This window comes from Pelophylax lessonae, assembly GCF_965119305.1.
Source record: "Pelophylax lessonae genome assembly, chromosome: 1".
Taxonomy (NCBI): Eukaryota; Metazoa; Chordata; class Amphibia; order Anura; family Ranidae; genus Pelophylax; species Pelophylax lessonae.
Genome location: NC_138768.1, coordinates 851802478 through 851822920, shown reverse-complemented (window position 1 = coordinate 851822920; position 20443 = coordinate 851802478). Strand labels below are relative to the sequence as shown.

Here is a 20443-nt window from a genome sequence, read left to right as displayed (position 1 = left end):
GTTTCAAGGAAGACCTTCATTAAAAAATAAAAAAAAATCCACACCCGCCATTGGGGGTAAAAAGAAGAACTGATGCTGCCACTGTGAAAGAAGCGAAGGCTTTTCGGAGAGGGAGTGCCAGATGCGGAAGTGTACATTTTTTTTCCTTCGTGGTCCAGCGAGGCAAGATTCTTCCTGTAATCGAGCAGATGAGAGAAGTGCTGCGTAGAAGCTGTGGAATTGTTAACCTCCAGAATCATCACCGTTCATTTTGTAAATCCTGTTTTCATAACAGTTTTGACAATTAAAATTGTTTGGCTTTTTGGCTAGGTGATTTATTGTTGTTTTTAAGGTAAGTGCCAGAGCACTTAGGGTCATTTTCTCTATCAAATACGAACCCTGTTTAGGCTTTTTATTATGCTTTCATTTTTAGATTTGCATACATTTCAGGTTTTCCCTTTAACTGTATAAGATCACAGCATTAGTAGATTTCAAAATGTTAATGAATATAAAGTGGGCCAAAGAAAGGGGATGAAAGGCAAAATATTTTACATTCTCCGTGTATAAATCATGCAATCCATATTTCAATGCATATAATTTTGTAAAGGAGTTCAGTTGATTTTGGATCTTTTTTCTCTTCTGTTTTAAAAGTCCTTAGAGGTGTTCTCTGTAGGACAATGTGTACTCCTGTTTATGAATAACTTGTTTTACTTCTTCCTCCCTCTGATAGGATTGGATTAAACACCAGAATAACACCAGCCACATTGATAGCTGTCGGAAGTTGCGTCAACAGTAAGGACATCTGCTTTTTAATGCATGACTTTTTACCATGGTTTGGAAAGTCCTGGACTTGTCAATGTTGTCCCTTCTTATGGCTCTCCAAAAATACATCAGTAGTGTTGGCTTAAATTGGAACTATGGACACTTCGTGTCCCATAACCAAAGAGGAAGTGAGAGCAAATCCCTGCAAATGAAAGGAATTCCTTGGGGACACCCAGGTCACCAGATCTAGTGCCCCCATTGGAAGATTCCCCCTCTATTACTTTTCTCTTTCGTTCATTGACGGGGACAGCTCCCGATTCTTCTTAACCATTGGGTTATACTGCCCCCCTACAGGAGTAGGACACAGCTTGACTACACCTATGGACAGTCCCCGGGGGTATACACCCACACTCTGCTCTAGGCACTCAGTTTTTTTTCTGCCTAGTCAGGAGTAAGGACCTAGTTCCTTGCTGGGATCTCTGGTTCCCCCCCAACCACCCCCAGTGAGTTTGGCTGGGATGAGTGCACTTGCAGCTGTACCTCCACACATTGAGGCCAAGGCTTGCGGCATACTAGGCCATGTGGCCAGCTTTGCACCTCCCTTTGAAGGGGTGGGGGCAATAACATTTTTGATGGCAACCATGCTGCCATTATTGTGGAGGGCTCCTACCCTTTTAAGCCCTGTGGGTACCATCGGTATACCCTGCCTGCACGTCATGGCCGGCAGGGCCCCTTTTAAGGGGGCTATTTTGTATTGTGCGGGCCTCTATGAAGGGGCTCGGAGGGCGACCCCCCCCCCCCCCCTGTTTTTGTGGGGTCCAGTAGGTGGTCCATTCGTGTACCCTGGGTTGGCGTCCCCTTGCGGGATCACAGTCGGCGGCCCTCCCCTGATTTTTTTTCCAAGTGACCTTAGTATATAGCGTCTACTGCCATCCCCTGCCTCCATTTGTCAATCAGATCCTGAATCTGTTTAGGCCGCCACGGATGCTAGTCACCCTACTGGGTCTGTCCACGCACCCCAAGTGCTCAGACAGTGAGGCTGTTTCCTCTGCTCCTCTAGCTGTGCATGAAAATGCAGGAACCTGAGATTTTAAACATGGCCTATTTACGTCAAGGGATAAAAGTTCAGGGCCTCCCCTTGAGGTTCAAAGAGGACCTGGTCTGGCAAGCCACGAGGGGCTCTTCCAGACCTGTGGACAAGGCTTCCTCTACATGAAGGGGCGCCCTCACCTGTATCTGGGTTGGGGGGGGGGGGCGTCTTCGCTGATTTCCGGATCCGTGGACCTCTCTGGTACAGGTCAAGTGGGTCATTCGGTCCAGCTACAAGATCGCGTTTACGGCCTTTTCTTCCGGAAAGGTTCTTCCCTTCCAACCTGCACTTGTCCCCAGATCGCTTACGGGGACACTTTGCAAGACAGGGCAGTGCAGTGCAAGACTTGTTACTTCATTGGGTGATTGTACCGGGTCCGGCTTCGGAATGTTTTCAGGGGTTTTACTCAAACCTGTTTACAGTTCCCTGGAAGGAAGGCAAGATACGTCCAATTCTGGACCTCAAGGCGCTAAACTGCTTTTTGAAGTACTCCTTATTGGGTACCAAAGTTCCAAATGGAGTCCATTTGCATGGTAGTGGCGTCCTTGCATCTGGGGGGGATTTTCTAGCTTCTATCGACATCAAGGACGCCTACCTTCGCATTCGGATATGTGCCGGTCGCCAGCGCTTCCTCCGCTTTGACGTGGGCCAGGAGAATTATCAGTTTGTGGCGTTTAGCTCTGGTCTCACCTCTGCTCCTTGGGTCTTCACAATTGTTGGTCCCGATGCTAGCATTGTTGCATCAGTGGGGGATCGTGATACTGGGTACCTGGACGATCTTCTGCAAACAGAGTCTCTGACTGCTCTGATGGACACCTTTTTGGAGATTGCTCTGCAATCTGAGGGAGTTCGGTTGGATTCGGAACCTTCAGAAGTCTGCTCCTGGTTCCGTCCTCAAAACTGGACTATCTGGGTGGATTCGGCCTCAGCCAGAGTGTTTCTTCTTCTGGAAAAACTCCAGAAATTGCAGGAGGCAATTCGGCTTCTGTTGTCCAGCAGACGGTCATCCCTCCAGGCTTGAATGCGGGTGCTGAGCCTGATGGTGTCTACCTTCGAGGTGGTTCGGTTTGCACAGTTCCACATGAGATCTCTGCAAAAAGATTCTGCTGACATGGGACAAGAATCCAGTCTCTAGAAGTGGCTTCATTCTCCGGCAGTTCGAAATGGGAAATCCTTCTCCCACCTGTAGTGGGCGGTTGTCACCATGGATGCCAGCCTGCTTGGGTGGGGAGGCGTCCTTGGCACAGCTTGTGCTCAGGGGGGGTGTCTGGACTCAGGGAAGAGTCCAGACTGCTGATCAATGTACTGGATCTCCGAGCAATCAGACTGGATCATTGGACAATTTGTCTTCAGGGGTGTCCGGTACTAATTTAATCGGACAATGCCGTGATGTCAATCACCATGGGGCACAAGAAGTTTCCTGACAGATCGAAAAGTAGCCGGCTTTCTAAGGTGGGCATAACCATTTTTCCAACCCTCTCTGCTGTACAGAGGTTTGTGGCATGGTCTCGGGATCCTCTGGCTGACGCCGCAGGCGCATTAGATCTACTGTCCCAAGGGCCAATCTTCCATCCTGCTTTAGTTGCTGGTTTTAACGGCTTGTTTTCTGAAAGTCAGGTGATGGTTAGAAGTTTGTCTGAATCGGTGATTCCTACACTGTTGACTTAATCTATACCTCTAGGAAGATCTACCATCGTACTTGGTTGTACGTTGCGCGGTGTGAGTCTTTTGGGGTTCTCCCTTGCTGCGGGGGGTTGAGCAGTGCCTGGCAGGTTGATGAGTCCCTTCCAGATGGATCGGACAGTGATTCAGGCCTAGTCAATTAGGAATCGGGTTCCTCCTTTGCCTGTTAAGGCATACTCTACTCGGGCGCTTAGTGCATCTTGGGTTTTCCTTCATCGGGCGTCAGTGATGTCATCTGTGCACACTTTTACAAAGTTTTATGAAGTGGATGTGTTGGCATCTGCGGATGCTTCTTTTGGCCGCAAGGTTTTGCAGGCTGCCTTTTAGAGGACCTGGTCCTCTTTGAGGATGTGTTTTTTTTCAGGTGAGCTCCAGTTGTGGTTGAGCTCCATGTTCCCTGGTTGGCTATGGTTGGCCTTGAATTTATTTTTTTTTCTGCTTTTTCCCCATCCCTCATATTTAACACTGCTTTGGGACTGTGGTTAAGAATCAGGAGCGGTCAGTCCAATGAATGAAAGAGAAAATGGGATTTTTGACCGTAAAATCTATTTCTCTGATGTTCATTGAAGGACACAGCACCCACCCCTCTGTGAAGTTGGATTTCTTCTGATGCTGCTTGTAACAAAACTAGGGATGCACCGAAATGAAAATTTTGGGCCGAAACCGAAAATGCAGGATGCCCTTGGCCGAAAACCGAAACCAAAAATGACTTTTTCCCCCAAATTTTAAAAAAGATGGAACAGGGGCATACGCCAAAAACAGGCAGCGACGTACACCTGTTGCTGCCACCCTGTCACAGTATATGTACTGTGACGGGTTGGCAAGAGGTTAATTTAATTACCAATGGTATTTGTATTATGCAGCATGAGGGGGTTAATGTATTGTCACTGCTGCAATAGAGACCGACCAGTGGCAGTTAATGAACCCCTTTGTGCTGCATTAGTGCAACCAGTATCAGTGTTAATTAACACTGGTTGCACTGATACTGGTTGCACTAATGCAGCACAAAGGGGTTAATTAACTGCCACTGGTCGGTCACTAATGCAGCAGTGACAATACATTAACCCCCTCATGCTGCATAATTAATACTAATACTAAGAGAGGCGGGCGGCCGGCCAGATGCGGGACTTTTAAAACCTGCCCTGCGCTGCGCCCTCCTCCTTCCTCACGGCGACCATATTAATTTCGGCAATGTTAACCCATTATCGGCCGAAATGGGATAGGCTCATTTTCGGCCGATAATTTTGGTGGCCGAAATTTCGGTGCATCCCTAAACAAAACTGAGTGCCTATAGCTGAGTGTGGGTGTATACCCCCTGGGACTGCCCATAGACAGTCAAGTATTTTCCTGCCCTAGGGTCCTAGGGCAGTATAACCCAATGGTTAGTGAGAATCAGGAGCTGTGTCCATCAATGAACATCAGAGAAATGGATTTTATGTTAAGTCCGTTGTTTTTTTTTTTTTTTCTTTTTTTTTTTTGGGGCGACTCAAAATTTGGGGGATTTTTTTTTTCACTTTCAATGATGATGGTAAACAGGACAAATGGAGAAGATGGATCTCCTTACCGGGACCAAAGAGCAATAAAAAAAAAAAAAAACCTGACAGGTTCTAATCCCTCTTAAGAAAAACTTAAAAAAAAAAATAAAAGGTTTGGCCTTTTTTTAGTTATACTTTTAGAATACTTCCAGTCCACACACTTTACATCTGGTATGAATGTGTGTGCTACTTTAAAGTGGTTGTAAACCTTTTCATATACCCAGTGAAGTGAGTGGCCTCAGGTAATACACATAGATTAAATCATTCCTCCTACTTAGGTTGTGCCTGTTTTATCCCCAGTCTTCTCTGCATCCGTTCAAAGGACTGAATTTTTAAAGCTTGTCTGACAGTTCAGAATATAAGGGGGCAGAGAGCGGAAGCTAACCTCTGCAGAGTTCAGCGAGGAGCTCTGGGACACAGCCTCCTCCACACAGGAGCAGAGCTGAGGCTGTCAATCAGCTGGAGATCCTTCCCCATCACTATTTTTCTTGGTGTCTGGAAAACTTGTCAGAAGTGGTTAATGCTGATAGAGAAACGAAGCAGCAGACAGAAATGACACTTGGTGCTAATAATTGAGGAATATTCTTTGTTTATATTTCTTGTCTGATGTTTATAACCACTTTAAAAATTAACTTCACCTTTGTGACATGCTCCAAGCTGTTCTCCCCATGACGAGTGGGGGATCTTCTCCCTGCACCTGCTGTCACATTTGACAAAATTTTTGGTGCGACTGAGCCACATCATTCATTAACGGGAATCTGTGAATGAAGAAATTACAATACTGTGGCAGTTTTACTGGCATTATCTCCAGCTTTCCTAAATGTTGTGGCTTTTTTTTTTTTTTTAAAGTGAATGTGGCCTTTAATGAAAGTCTATAGGGGTACCTTATGCTAATTCGGTTTGCAAAAAAGGCCTTAAAGCACATGTATTTGGAGAGCTGTAACTCTAAAAAAAAATTGTATGGGAAAGTCTAGTGGAAAAATACTCTTGGGGCTCCCAGGTCTGTACACCGCAAGAGTACTTCCTGATGAGCTCTTTTGCTTAGGTTGTGGCTAAGTATATCTTTATTTTTTTTTTTTTTTTTTTAAATGTATTTGAATTTACCATTTTTTACATTTTTAATTTTTTAGGTACCCAGATTGGAACCCCCAGGTCCACACGTTAAAGTAAGTGAAACTTTTAATACATTTCTTTTCTAAAATCTATTGAATTTAGATACCAATAAGTAAACATTTAGAGGCACGGTCCATATTCTGCCCTCCCCCCTCCTTGTAAACATTCAGCTATCTTTGATGCAAAGTGGCAGTTGACACTGGAGCCAAGACAGTGTTCAGGTCTCGGGAATCCTAAGAACTGCTTGCAATGTGGCGCTTGTGCTAGTAGAAAGCATACAGTATAATGGTTTTCCCAGGTGTTTGCTCTGAGCTGGCGACAGGGTACTCTGTGATGTCTACTGGTACATAATCTGGATTGCCTAGTTTGCAGACATGGGATTGAGACGTGGTGCACTGTTCTGACCCTGGGACAACCAAGGAATTGAACACTATATTGTGTAACATCAACTAAGCTAGAATAGTGTAGGACATTGACATGGCACTGATTAAACATGTGGCTTTTTACAGCAGGAACGAAGGCAAGCAAAATGAGAAGGCACCAAAGGGATCGCGATCTAAGAGCGGAAGTCCTCGTAGAGCTAGGCGGTCTGGATCGAGATCAAGGGCTCACAAGACACGTTCCCGCAGCCCAAGATCTGCAAGGAGATCCAGGAGTCGAAGCCCACGCCGTGCTAGACACAGCCCAAGGAGGTCCCGTAGCCCTAGGCCATTACGGGGCTCACCATCTCCAAGGAGACCTAGAAGAGGCAGAAGCAACACTCCACCTGGTAACGCAATGACTGCCTTTTCTATGGTGGACTGCAGATTCTTGAAGGCATGTGGCTGTTTTCTATACTAACCCTTCATGCTATGTTTATCTTTCAGATAAGAGAGCTGTGGATGCTGCTGTGAAGAGCTTTCTTGAAGCAGAGAGAAGGCAAGAAAAGAGTGTGGAGAAGGTAAAGCCTTCTGGTGATGGAAATAAATTGTCACCTAAGTCAGCGAACGCAAATGTAAAAGGCAAGAAACCATTAGGTGGTTCCTCAGCAAACAATTCTGGCAACACGAAGAAAAACAGTTCTTCAAGCTACAGCAGCTCTTCAAAAAAGCCTGGTAGTATCAGCTCTGTTAAGTCCAACAGTAGTAGTGGCAGTGCCTCTCGGAAACCTTTCTCTAGCAATGCTCCGAAGAAGCCATTGCCCAGCTCATCATTCGCCAAGAAACCGGTTATAAGCACAGGAGCTAAAAAGACAGCCAGCTCTGTTGCCAACAAGAAGCCACAACCGAACAAGCCCTCTAATGCACAGAAAGCTCCTTCAGAACCTTACAACCCACTGAATAAGGTATGACCTCTTCCACTAATTTTAACGACTTAGCATAACTTTTTCCACAAGCTAAAGGGGCATATCGCAGCAAACCTGCAATATATTTAGGTTAGAAACCTGACATGCATGCATCTGCTCCTAGTTTCTGCTTTCCACAGAATACGAAATAAAACTCGGTTGTGTCTACAATAGATCCGCTCTATTCAGCAAATGAACATTTTTTTTAGACCATAGTAATGTTGTCGCTGTGATTAAATATAATATATATACACTTATACAGCCTGCGCTAAAGTTCAAATATGTGCTACCATTATTAAATCGCAAGATAAATATGTGCTGGGTGCTAGTGAGTAATGCTGCACACTGTTCTGGATACAGGAAAAAACAAAATGAGTGCCAAAAAGCTCTGACCATAAAAAAAAAAAAAAAAAATGAAAGCAAACAAAGTGATACAAATCATCGGCATCAATCCACCAATAGAGTGGAAAAATGAAGGCATATTCAATATAAATCAAACAATAATATAATTAGAATGAGTCTACTCCCCAAAGAATATTTCAGGGCTCCACTAGGAGGCCAATCTATAAAATGTGTGAAAATTAAATGCCACAGTTCCACGTGTTTTGGTCCCAACCACCTCGGGCATAGATATGATTTCCCTTACCAGATAACCAGGATCTCCAGATTATATAAGATCACGAGCGCAGGATACACCAAATACGAATCACGCCAGAGTATGGTAACAACCTCCACGCCTACTAGGTCCTCCGTTGGCTGTCCAGAAGGCCCAGTTCTCTGCAGTAAGATTCAAAGGACGAAAGAGTAATATTGCTAAAAACGCCAATTTATTTTTTGCAAATATACTCACAAGCATCTCGGGGTAACAAAAGCTCACAGGCACCACGCTGCGGTACACAAGATTGTCCCTTGCATAAACAATGCGTAGAGAGGGGTTAGCAGGTTGTGTGACATCACACCCGCTGGTGTACAATAGTGTGGGGCCTGTAAGCGTTTGTTACTCTGAAATGCTTGTGAGTATATTTGCATGAAATTTGTGTTTTTAGCACTATTACTGTATGGTCCTTTATATTTACCTTTGAATCTTAGTGTGGAGAATTGCACTTTTTTTGCACAGCCAGCGGAGCACCTGGTAGGCGTGGAGGTTTTTACCATACCCTGGTGTGATTGTATTTGGTGTATCCTGCGCTAGTGATCTAATCTGGAGATCCTGGTTAATCCAGGAAATTCATACAGCTATGTCCGAGGTGGTTGGGTCCACAACACGTGGAACTGTGACATTTCCTTTTCACACATGATTTTACACTGGAGCCCTGAAATATTACTTTGGGAGTGGACTTTCAATTTCACAAGATTGTTTGTTTGTTTTTTGTTTTTTTACCCCCTAATGGATCTCTGAAAATCCCTTTTGGGAGTGGACTTTCATTTCTATTAGATCGATTTTCTATTTAATTTGCCTTCTATTTTTCCAATTTATTGGTGGTTTTATTTATTTTATCACTTTGCTTTCATTGTGATTTTTATAGTCAGAAGTTTTGTGCACTTTTTTTTGTTACAAATAATGAATACCCAATCCTAGAGATATGGGGAGAATGGTGAAAAATGCACTGATTTTTTTGTAAAGTGAGGTCCATCCCATTTAGTGGGCGAGCCTTGCTGAAGGGTGGTGGTGATTTCAAAGTTGGAGCGCGTTTTTGGTGTGGAGCAAAGGACACGTGCAGTTCTGAGGAAAATTTTCCTGGTTAAAGGTGGTGAATCTATTTTTCAAAAATATTATTTGTGTGCACTTTACAAGATTGTTTATTTGTAGCATATATTTGAACTTTAGGCCCCTTTCACACTTGAGCGACTTGTCCTGTGATTTGGAACTACAAAGTCGCATGACAAGTATTATCCCATGATTTCCAGTGAGTACCATTCATATCTGTGCGACTTTAGGTTGTAACAACTTCAAAGTAGTCCCTGCACTACTTTGGTCTGGCTTTGATGCATTTTGAGATCCACAGACATAGGTAATGCAGTCCAGTCAAAATCACGGCAAAATTTTGCGACTTTTAGATCGCACAAGTGTTAAAGCGGCCTAAAGTGGAACTTCACACTCTCAATTAACATGGGCTATTTTTAATCCTTATGCTGCTAGCACTAGTAAATAGATAGGAAAGTATATCCTATTTACTTAAACTTAAATTTCTTACTAGTTGCTTCCAGGTTTCCATGCCTGGACAAATGATATTGTATATTCCAGGAGTCTTTAGAATAGGAGGGAGGGTTCTCATCTCACCCTGTGCCTAAGCTTAGGGCAGATGGATTCCAGGAAGTAAATTAAACATGAATCATCTGCCCTTATGCAAGATAGCCATGACCAGAAATGCTAGGGGATGTTGTTCAAAATTTCTTAGCAAAAAAAAAGCATGGGGACATGGATAGATGGGGAAGATTGCTTTAAATACAAATTAATTAAATGGCATTTTTGGTTTGTGGTGATCAGAAGCAGTGCAGTTACACTTTAACCACTTTACCACCTGAGGATTTTGTGGTCTTGCGTCCAGGCCACTTTTTGCGATTCGGCACTGTGCAACTTTAACTGACAATTGCGCGGTCGTGCGACGCCATACCCAAACGAAATTTACGTCCTTTTTTTCCCACAAACAGAGCTTTCTTTTGGTGGTATTTGATCACCTGTGCGATTTTAACTTTTTGCGCTATAAACAAAAAGAGCGTAAATTTTGAAAAAATATTTTTCAAATTTTTTTTATATGAAATCCCCCCCCCCCCCCCCCAAAAAATTTAATTTTTTTTTACATTTTTGGCCAATTTGTTTTCTGCTACCTATGTTTGGTAAAAGTCACAATAAGCGTATTTAGATTGGTTTGTGCAAAAGTTATTGCGTTTACTAACTAAGGGAAAGATTTTGTCATTTTTGGTGGTGTTGTTTTTTTTAACGAGTAATGGCGGCGATCTGCGATTTTTTTTTTTTTTTTTTTTGCGCGGGACTGCGAGATTGCGGCGGACAGATCGGACCCGTGACTGACTTGACCTGGCCCGACTCCCACTGTGACTGAAAACAGCGGAAGCGAGCCTCCGGCGGCGCGCGAGCGCTGCCCACAAGGGGAGGAGTCCAGCGACGTAATCGAGCCACTTTTCCGCAGTACCGTCCCAGTGACTGGTCGGCAAGTGGTTAAAGGCATAGCTCACCTTTACCAAGAAGGTCTATGCAGAGAAGGGAGGTCTGTAGTTTAAATAAGAAAAAACTGTCGTCTTGTCCAAAGTTGAATCATGCCCTTGCTATAGGTATAGGCTATTTACGTTCCTCTGAAGCTTGACTAGAAAACTCTTAAGAGTTGGCAGACCTTCATCCTACCTGATAGGATGTTGCTAAGGGACTCATTCACCATCACAGGAGTGCTCTTACATTCATTTTCATTCCAACCCTCTCCCATGCCTTTTGTCACAGTAGCTCTGAGCTCAGCATTTTGAGAGCTCGCTCCTGTGATGTTGGGGATGAACAGGAACAGCTAACAAAAAGGTAGAGTAGGCTGTCTGCCATATCTGGGAGTTTTCCAGTCAGGCTCAAGGAGGTATGTAAATGGCCTACATTTATAGCAACTATGTTTTTTGAACTTTAGTCTACAGGGGCCTCCTTAACTTCATAGGCAGTTTTTTGGTAAAGCCGAACTATGCCTCTAAATACTTATTGTGTGGATATCATAATGTATCTAAACTTTTGAATAGAGTTGAAAAGCATTAAAACTTCTGTTGGGTTTCAGACTTGTACATCAGTGCAGTGTATGGGAAAAATATGAATCTTTTGGAGCAGAGCTTATGGACGGAGCCTTTTATAGAAGACTGCTTTGCAGGGAGAATGAGTTTAGAGTGGATGGGATATCACATTACTAGTCCTTGCCCTGAAAAGAATCCAGAGTGTGTGCCTCGGCCCTCGACTTCATGTAGAACTGAATTACATGTATACCTGCCATTCAGTACCAGTGTTTGTCTGACATACCATATTGTTATTTTTTCAGTTTACCAGCAAGAGTGGCTCTGATAAGATCATTCATGTTACCAATCTACCGGATAGTGGCTACACAGATCAAGATATCCTGAAAATTGTCCAGCCATTTGGAAAAGTCTGTGATATCCTCATTGTTCGATCCAAAAATGAGGTAATGGCCATCTGCATTCCACTCACATCTAAAGTTTGTTTTTTTTTTTTTTTTTTTGCAAGCAAATTTTGCATTTGAGTACATTTTAGCTTAATCCCGTTCAATACAATATATTTGGTAATGCTTGGTGGATTTTGAGTTGCCAAATTTTGTTTTCAGAAAAATGGTGCAACAATACTTCTGGTCCTGATTTAACGATAATAAAGTTTTAGTACTTCTGGCAAATACAGTAATTTTTTTTTTTTTAATTTTGTGTCTAGGCTTTCTTGGAAACCAACTTCAAGGAGGCGGCAGCAGCTGCTGTTAAATTCAGCGAAACAGTGCCAGTACTGGTAAACGGAAAACGTCTGATCCTGTCTCTGGCTGGGCTGCATAAAGTAAGAACTTTCTTCATTCAACCTACGTATTTCATTGAGGTTGTCTAGGGCTACTGGTGTAAAGCAGAGTTCCACTTTTTTTTTTTTTTTTTCAAGTTCTCGATGCCACCCTGTTGTACATTCCTGAATGGAGATAGGGATATTATAGAGATAGATAGATATATATATATATCTATCAAACTCTTTGAGAACACATCAGATCTCAATGGGAGAAAATCTCATGCTGGATATCTATACTGATATTAACTGAGTAATGTGTTAGGAAGGATAGGATGCCATGTTTGATGGAAATGAAAATTATCACCCTACAAAGGGCTGAATTCCAAAACCCACCCCAAAAATCAAAGTGAAAAAATGATGCAGCAGGTTAGTCCATTTTGCTGAAATTTCATTGCAGCAACTCAAAATATTACTTAGTAGTTTGTATGGCCCCCACGTGCTGTATGTGTGCCTGACAATGTCAGGGCATGCTCCTAATGAGAATGGCATACATGGGCTTTAGAACTGAAAGCAGGTCAAGCTCAGCAAAAAGGGTGTTCATTTAAACTCCATGTGAGGTCAGTTATAGAATAAGAGGAGGATGATAGGACCCTAAAGAAAGAAAATGGCCTCTGCCTCCACCCATAACTGGCCTTCATAGCAAAGAACACATGGAAGGGGCAACACACATGAAACAAAAATAAAATTCCCAGTTCAATTTGCTAACCAGTTTGCTTACCAACCAAATTAACCTGTCTAACAGTTTGCGTCAAAACAGGGGTTTAGTAGGACACATTTGCAAACGCATGTGTAAGCTGCAGGGCCACTCCACGGCTCCCTGTATTACCTGCAGTCCTAGCTCTAATGAATTTATGAGAGTCTTCACAGTGGAAGCACATGCAAGCTAATGGATAGATAGGGGGCAGGTGAGCCTTTCAGGAGGGATGGGCCACCTCCAGGCTCACCTGCCCCCTATCTAGCTTACACATGCGTTTGCAAATGTGTGCTACTAAACCCCTGTTTTGACGCAAACTGTTAGACAGGTTAATTTGGTTGGTAAGCAAACTGGTTAGCCAATTGAACTGGGAATTTTGTTTTTGTTTTGTTTTCATGATGATAGGACCCTACCCACTCTTGGTCATTGCATGTTTCTATGGCTGGGTAACCCAGCAGTGTTCGTATTTGTGAAGACTCTTGGTTGCTGACCTCTCCATGAGTACCTGCGAAACTACAAACATGCCTGCACAGAAATGTCTCGGGGTCAGTTCACACCAGAATAGGGTGCTGGAAAGGCGCACTTTGTGTATTTCCCGCACCAGGTTTAAAATGCAATGCCTTTTGCAATCTGCTGCAAGTGCCAATTCATTAACAGCAATGATGAAATGCCTACAAGATATGTTATTAGGACAGATGTTCCAGCTCTGACCCTGTAGTCTATACACATCCCTAGCTTTTAAAAACACTGCTGTATTGTAGACTATTTATTTTTCACTGTACCCCATGTGTGTTTTTTTTCTCAAATCTGTGGTTGCATTCTACTACTTTTGAAGTAATTGTAAAATTAAGATTTTTTTTTTTTTATCCTATCTTCCCTCTTTTTTTTTTTTTTTTCCCCCTCTAGCAACAAGTTAAGACAGAAACGAAAGCTACCAGGTGAGTAGAAATTTGCTCATGTGGTTTATTTATTTTTTTATGTCGAACAGTTAGGAAATGGTCCTTAGTCATCCATAAGAACTCTAAAGATGCAGAAACCTGTTTAAACCTAAATCTACCCCCCCCCCCCCCCCCCCCAAAATGTACATTCACTTACAGCATTATGCTTATGTCTGTCATTTTGTTTTCACATTTTACAGTGTGGCAGAGCCTAAGAAACCTCCACCTCAGAAAGGTAAGTTATTTCAAGTTGATCTTTGCTTGATTTTTTTTTTATAATTCCAGCTGCTTGTTAAACCGATTGCCGTTTAACTTGCATATATAGCGGCAAGGCGGCTCTTCTGCGCTGGATCACCTACTAGGTACCTGATCTAGCCCTTCGGGGTAAACACAGTGGGTGCTGGCCAGTGGATTACCGCTGGGAACCCACTGATCATCCGGTAGACAGAATAGTTTTCTTTCTCTGAAAATCAGGGAATAAGATCCGTTATTTCCCTTAGTAAAAGCACCACACATAGTTAAAACAAATGCTAATTGGGCACACATTTTAACCCGCTGATCTCTACCATTACTAGAAAAAAAAATAAAGAAATTCTAGTATATATCCTATAGCTTGTACACACACTTTTGAGCAAACCAATTGTACGTCTGTTGGGAATTTTTTTTACCAAAAAATATGTAGCAGAATACATGTTGGCATCAATTTTGTGAAGAAATTTTTGTTTTTTCAATTTTTTTTTTTTTTTTATATTGAATGTTTTCTAGCAGAAAGTAAGGCAGCGGGGAAGCTGATCCACGAGGCCGACGACCGCGATTGCAGGGGGGACAGCCGCGATCGCTGCCTGTGGAGAGAGGACAGTTTGCTGCTGTTCTCTCTGGAATGAACAGAGCGTCTGTGTTCCTGAGTTAACCCCTTCCCTGCCAGCGTCATTATTACAGTAACCGTGCATATTTTTAGCACTGATTACTGTAGTAATGTTGCTGGTCCCCCCAAAAGTGTCAAATGTAAGGGGTCCGATCTGTCTGCCGCAATGTCGCAGTCCCGCTAAAATACGCAGATCGCCGCCATTGCCAGAAAAACAAAAAGACAAATCTTTCCCCTAGTTTGCAGACGCGGTAACCTTTGCGCAAACCAATCAAAATACGCTGCTTGTGATTTTTTTTTTTTTACTAAAAATATGTAGCAGGATACAAATTGGCCTATAAGGATAAAAAAAAAAAATTTGGGATTGTTTTATATAGCCAAAAGTGAAATATATTTTTTTTTTTCCATAATTGTTGCACTTCTTTTTTTTTTTTTTTTTTTTATAGCGCAATAAATAAAAATTGCAAAGGTGATCAAATACCAAAATGTGTGCTAACTAAACCCCTGTATTGACGCAAACTGTTAGACAGGCCAATTTGGTTGGTAAGCAGACTGGTTGGCAAATTGAACTGGGAATTTTATCTTAGTTTGTTTCACCACCAAAAGAAAACTCTAATTTTTGGGAAAAAAGGACATCAATTTTATTTGGGTACAGCGTTACACAACCGCTCAGTTGTCCATTTAAATAACGCAGTACCGAATAAAAATAAATAAATGGTCTGGTCTTTAAGGGGGCAAAATCTTCTGGTCCTTAAAGCGGGGTTCCACAAATGTTTGTGTTAAGTCAGCAGCTACAAAAAGTGTAGGTGCTGACTTTTAATAAACACACACTCACCTGTCCCACAGTCCAGCGATGCAGCCACCCGAAGCCTCTGCTCTCGGCTGCGCAGGCATCTCTAGTGTGGGCACCCGGCTGTGACCGCTTGCGGCTTCACAGCCGGGTGCGCATGCCCGAGTCGGGCTGCTCGTTGTAAATGGCTGGGCAATCTTCTGGGACCTGTGACGTGTCCCAGAGGATTGCAGGGAGGAGGAGCCGCCTAGGTCGGTCCGAGCAGAAGTGGGAGCGGGTACTTGTCAAATCTAAGTACCCGCTCCTCCCCATCAAAAAAAATTAGATGCCAAATGTGGCATGTCAGGGGGTCAGCAGTATTTAAAGCGGAAGTTCCATTTTTGGGTGGAACTCCTCTTTAAGTGCTTAAGGAATGTAACGCTAGTCCTGATTAAGTCTGTTAATGTAAAAACTTAGAGTCCCAACTGAAAATAAGTATAATGTTACAAGCATGGATAGAAGAACACTTGTTAATGAATACTCACAGGACCTGAACTATGAAAGCTGCCTTCCAGAAAAAGCAAACCGGGGACAAGGGACTAGTATTGCTTATGGTCTCCCTGCGACTAAGCTTTCCCCTAACGTACCTTTTTCTGTCCTGTTTGCGTGGAGGCGGTCGCTTTGGTAAAGGCAAGTTTTGTTTCTCTGTCAGCCGGTTGGTTTTCTGAAGACTGTTAGTGTAATGGTCAAGAAGCTGCAGGAGATTTGGAGAGTGCAGAGCAGAGATCATAAACCTTCATCAGTTGAACTATGTTGAATAGCTTAACAAATGTGGGAGCAGCGTGTAAGCACTGGTATCAGTTATGTTATAAATATAGGCCTCTTATTTCCAAAACCATCAATGATTCTAAGAGGGAATAGGGGGATTTCTTGTATTCCCCGGAAACACTAGAGGCTGTTACTGAGACCTGTCTTAAAAATATATAAAATGGCAATTTAATATAGTATTCATGAATACGATGGAAACTGAGGCTCTAAATAACATGCTGTCTGCAAAGTTTTCCGATGCTTGGTAGAGATGGATGATGAAGAGAATGTGTATGTAACTGTATTTTGCTGTTGCCTTCCCATTTCTTGACTTTTTTTTTTTTTTTTTTTCAGCTGCACCTACAAAGGAGCAAAAAGAGGAAAAAGCACGCAAAGAGGAAAAAGAGAAGAAAGATAAAAAGCCAGAGCCGCAAAAGCATAATATTGGTAGGTGTTAAAGTTTTTCCTGCTTTTTTGGTTTTCTAGGTTAATTTGCTTGTATTTCTTCTGCAGCACATTGTTTTCTACAGGCAAAAAAGCTTATATAGAATGACAGCCTTAAGCTAACTTAACCACTTGCCGACTGCCTAACGACGATTTACGTCGGCAGTCAGCCCCTCACAGGCAAAGCGACGTAGGTCTACGTCGCTAGCCTGTGAGGCTCTGGGGAGCGAGCGCGCGCCGCTGGAGGCGTGCTCCCGTTCGCTCAGACACCCCCCCCCCCACGCTTGTGCCCGGCGGACCCGATGTCCGCCGGGCACTCACGATCGTCCGTTTAGAGCGGGAGAAAGGCAGGCGGCTAATGTAAACACAACCGCCTGTCATTCTCCCCTGTGTAAGAATGGAGATCACACGGTTCTACTATGTCGGTAGCCACATCCAATCACATTAAGAATCAAGCCCCTAGGGGACACACTTAACCCCTCCCTCTCAAATAAAGTTAACTCCTTCCCTGCCAGTGTCATTTTTACAGTAACAGTGCATATGTATAGCACTGATTACTGTAGTAATGTCACTGGTAACCCCAAGGATCCAATCTGTCTGCCGCAATGTCGCAGTCCCGCAAAAAAAATCGCAGATCGCCGCCATTACTCGTTTAAAAAACAACAAAAATCTTTCCCTTAGTAAACGCAATAACTTTTGCACAAACCAAACAGGAAGCATAAAACAAATTGGCCTAAAATGTTAAAAAATTTTGATTTTTACAAAATTTTTTGGGGAATTTCATATAAAAAAATTTGAAAAATATTGTTATTTTTGCAAAATTGTCGCTCTTTTTTTGTTTATAGCGCATGATAAAAAATCGCATAGGTGATCAAATACCAAAAGAAAGCTCTCTTTGTGGGAAAAAAAAGAACATCAAATTTGTTTAGGTACAGCGTCGCACGACCGCGCAATTGTCCGTTAAAGTCACGCAGTGCCGAATTGCAAAATATGCCCTGGTCAGGAAGGGGGTAAAATCTTCCGGGGGTTAAGTGGTTAAACGTTGTTGCCTTTACCAATCTCCCATTTCCCCCCCCCCCCTCCCAACCACCTATGCTGACTAACCTTGCAAAAATAATTTATATATCAACCTATTTTCAGTCCAGTCACACGATCCTCTGTGGCTGCAGGGAAGAGCAGCGCGCACTCTACAACAGCTGGGAATTCCTGGGAACTGTCACATCACAGCCCCCTCCTCTTCCTTGCAGCGTCTTCGGCCTTATATGGGGCAGTGGATCACATGTCTAAACCAAAGCAGGGGTGACAAGTTAGTCAACATAGGTGTTGGGAGTGGTGACATTTTTAAGACTAGTTGGGTTGAGGCTAGAGTTCTACTTTAAACCTTTGGTTGGTCCAGTAAGTTGGTAAAACTTATCAGACAAAAGTGATATGTCCAGTAAAATTCAGTGCTGCTATTGAAGTGTTTGGTGTACTGAGAATCTTGTGCTGTTCTGGATGCTCAGTATAGATTTTCACCAGAAAGTAGTTCTGCAAATAACTGGAAAAAAAAAAAAAAACTGTTTGCATAGAGTAACCTGTTGCTGTTTTCTCCATTCAGAGGTTCCCCCTGGCTTCATCAAATGTCACCGCCTCATTGATCCCCCACTGAAGGTCTGTTCTGTTTTCATTTTTTTCCTGTGTGTGATCACTGCATAGAGGAATACTATGGTTGTTATGTATGTTCATGTAAATACTTCTGCTTTGTAGGAAGCGGAGAAATGTGTTGTTGTTGTGTCGAATTTACCTGAGAAACAATACACTGTGGAGGAAATATCCAACCTGGCCAAGCCGTTTGGTGGTGTAAATGACATCCTTGTCATCCCCAATTATCGAAAGGTGAGTTTAACAATGAAGTGTGAATTGATGAACAATGTCCTAATATGGCCAGACACTTGGAAAACCGAATATACAGCCTCAGACTTGATTAGGTTTGCATTAAAATGGAAAGACTTAAATTCTTTAACCTGTGGACACGAGTTGAAAAAACCTGAAAGCTCTGCGAGATCACTTTCTATCAGATTGCTAGATGTAGGTGAATTTTGAAGTGTATGGCCAGCAGATGACTGACACCAGTAATTTTTTAAGACTTATGCCCCATACACACGTGCAGATTATCTGCAGACTTTTGTCTGCAGACTTACCTTTTCTATGTAGTGCAAGGGCCTGCCGGATTGCATACAAATTGAAAGTGTTTAGGTTTGACCTCATATTATATGGTTTTGGTAAGTCTGCAGACAAAAGTCTGCAGATAATCTGCACGTGTGTATGGGGCATTAGTGATTGTAAAGGTAAGAAAAGGTATACGTACCTGCTTTGTGCAAGGGTTTTTTTTTTCACAGGGCAGCCCTTATCCTCCTCTTCTGGGGTTCCCCGGCGGCGCTCCTAGCCCCTCCTCTTTATCTGGTGCCCCCACAAAGAGCTGCATTCCATTGACACAGACAGCGGGATGCGGCCCCTGCTCCCATGTCACTGGATTTGATTGACAGCAGCCAATGGCTCCTGCTGTTATCAATCTATTCAATGAGGACCCGAGACAGCGGCTGGAGACGCTGTGCTCATGCTTGTCGCTGGAACAATCAGGTTCAGGTAAGAATAAGGGGGTGGGGGGTCTGGGGGGACAGCTGCAGCACCAAAGGTTTTTCACCTTAATGCACAGAATGAGACTTTACAACTCCTTTAAGGCAGTGAAGGTCTGCTTGTCATAGGTTTCCCTGCCAGCCTATTCAGTGTGAAGGTTGCAACCTGGTTGAAGCAGAACTTACTACAAGAAGTTCCACTGATTGTCATTGGCCCCTCCCCAATTGTATCTGCTAGTTGTGTTTTTTTAGGGAGCAGGTACCTAGTTGTGACCGGTACCAGCTCCCTCTTCTGCTCAGATCACTTAGGCAATGCAAACAAAAGTTCCAGCCTCCCTCAGCGTCTTCAACCTCCTGGGATGCAATTTAGGTCTTTGGAGGCTGCAGGAAGTCACAGCTGGCTTCCTATAGTTAACATGTTGGTGCCAAGGACCTGAAGACACTACTACTGACACTGGCTGGGAAGGGGTTAACATTTGGGTCAATCAAAGGGTTAATGTGTGTACTGTGCTGATTTTAATAAGGGATCTTGTTTTTTCTCTGCTTAGTAAGGAATGTAAAAACAAGGTTGCCTGTCACTATGCAGAGCTCAGTGGTGTTTACCATCACGGAGTCTATCAGCGGGTCCTAGTGGTCAGCCATTGGCTGGAACCTGCTGATCGGCTTGTGCTGTAAAGAATCACAGGTGGACGCCTCTGCCCCCTACCCAAGAGTAATGTGGACAGCAAGCAGTTAATCAGCACTGTGCTCACAGGTGACTTGAGGACTTTCCATCTGACATTTCTGTTTACAGGAATAGTCAACAGAAATTGAGGCTGCTCTATAATCTCCTTGGAGATTAAGATTCCCTTTTGCTTCTGTTGATCCTTTATCCAGTTGCATTTATAAAAAGCCAAGAAAATTGTTTATAAAAGTAGATTCCATAAAGATTCTTAATTTTCATGCTGAATGAAGAACAGTTTGGTCACTGTGTAACAATTTTGTTCCAATAACTGGGCCCGACTGTGTGTTTAATTGTCCGTTGTTCTTTTGTTTTGCAGGCTTATTTGGAGTTGCCCAGTAGAAACTCTTTAGACTCCATGCTGAAGTTTTACAATGTTTTCCCAACTTGCCTTTCTGGAAATACACTGAACATTGCCATGGCTTCGGCATACAAGAATTTAAAGGATGAGGTGAGAAAGCACTTCCAATGAATGGATTAAACGCTACTTGTATGGTTTGTTCTAACTTGAGAATTAAGTTGATTTTGTTCTTTGAGGAATTCAATTAGGCTAACTCCCTCCAC

At 43.1% G+C, this 20443-nt stretch overlaps 1 protein-coding gene across 1 annotated transcript in view; it reads left to right on the top strand.

Moving 5' to 3' along the window:
• ZNF638 (zinc finger protein 638) overlaps nucleotides 1–20443 on the top strand; it is a 273992-nt gene that overhangs the window by 212500 nt on the left and 41049 nt on the right. The window contains exons 3-14 of the mRNA XM_082250361.1: nucleotides 710–771; nucleotides 6180–6215; nucleotides 6672–6931; nucleotides 7029–7486; nucleotides 11509–11649; nucleotides 11910–12026; nucleotides 13627–13658; nucleotides 13859–13893; nucleotides 16454–16546; nucleotides 18141–18193; nucleotides 18290–18418; nucleotides 20199–20330. Coding sequence (XP_082106487.1) covers nucleotides 710–771; nucleotides 6180–6215; nucleotides 6672–6931; nucleotides 7029–7486; nucleotides 11509–11649; nucleotides 11910–12026; nucleotides 13627–13658; nucleotides 13859–13893; nucleotides 16454–16546; nucleotides 18141–18193; nucleotides 18290–18418; nucleotides 20199–20330 — 1548 coding nt within the window. The remainder of the gene's footprint in view (nucleotides 1–709; nucleotides 772–6179; nucleotides 6216–6671; nucleotides 6932–7028; nucleotides 7487–11508; nucleotides 11650–11909; nucleotides 12027–13626; nucleotides 13659–13858; nucleotides 13894–16453; nucleotides 16547–18140; nucleotides 18194–18289; nucleotides 18419–20198; nucleotides 20331–20443) is intronic.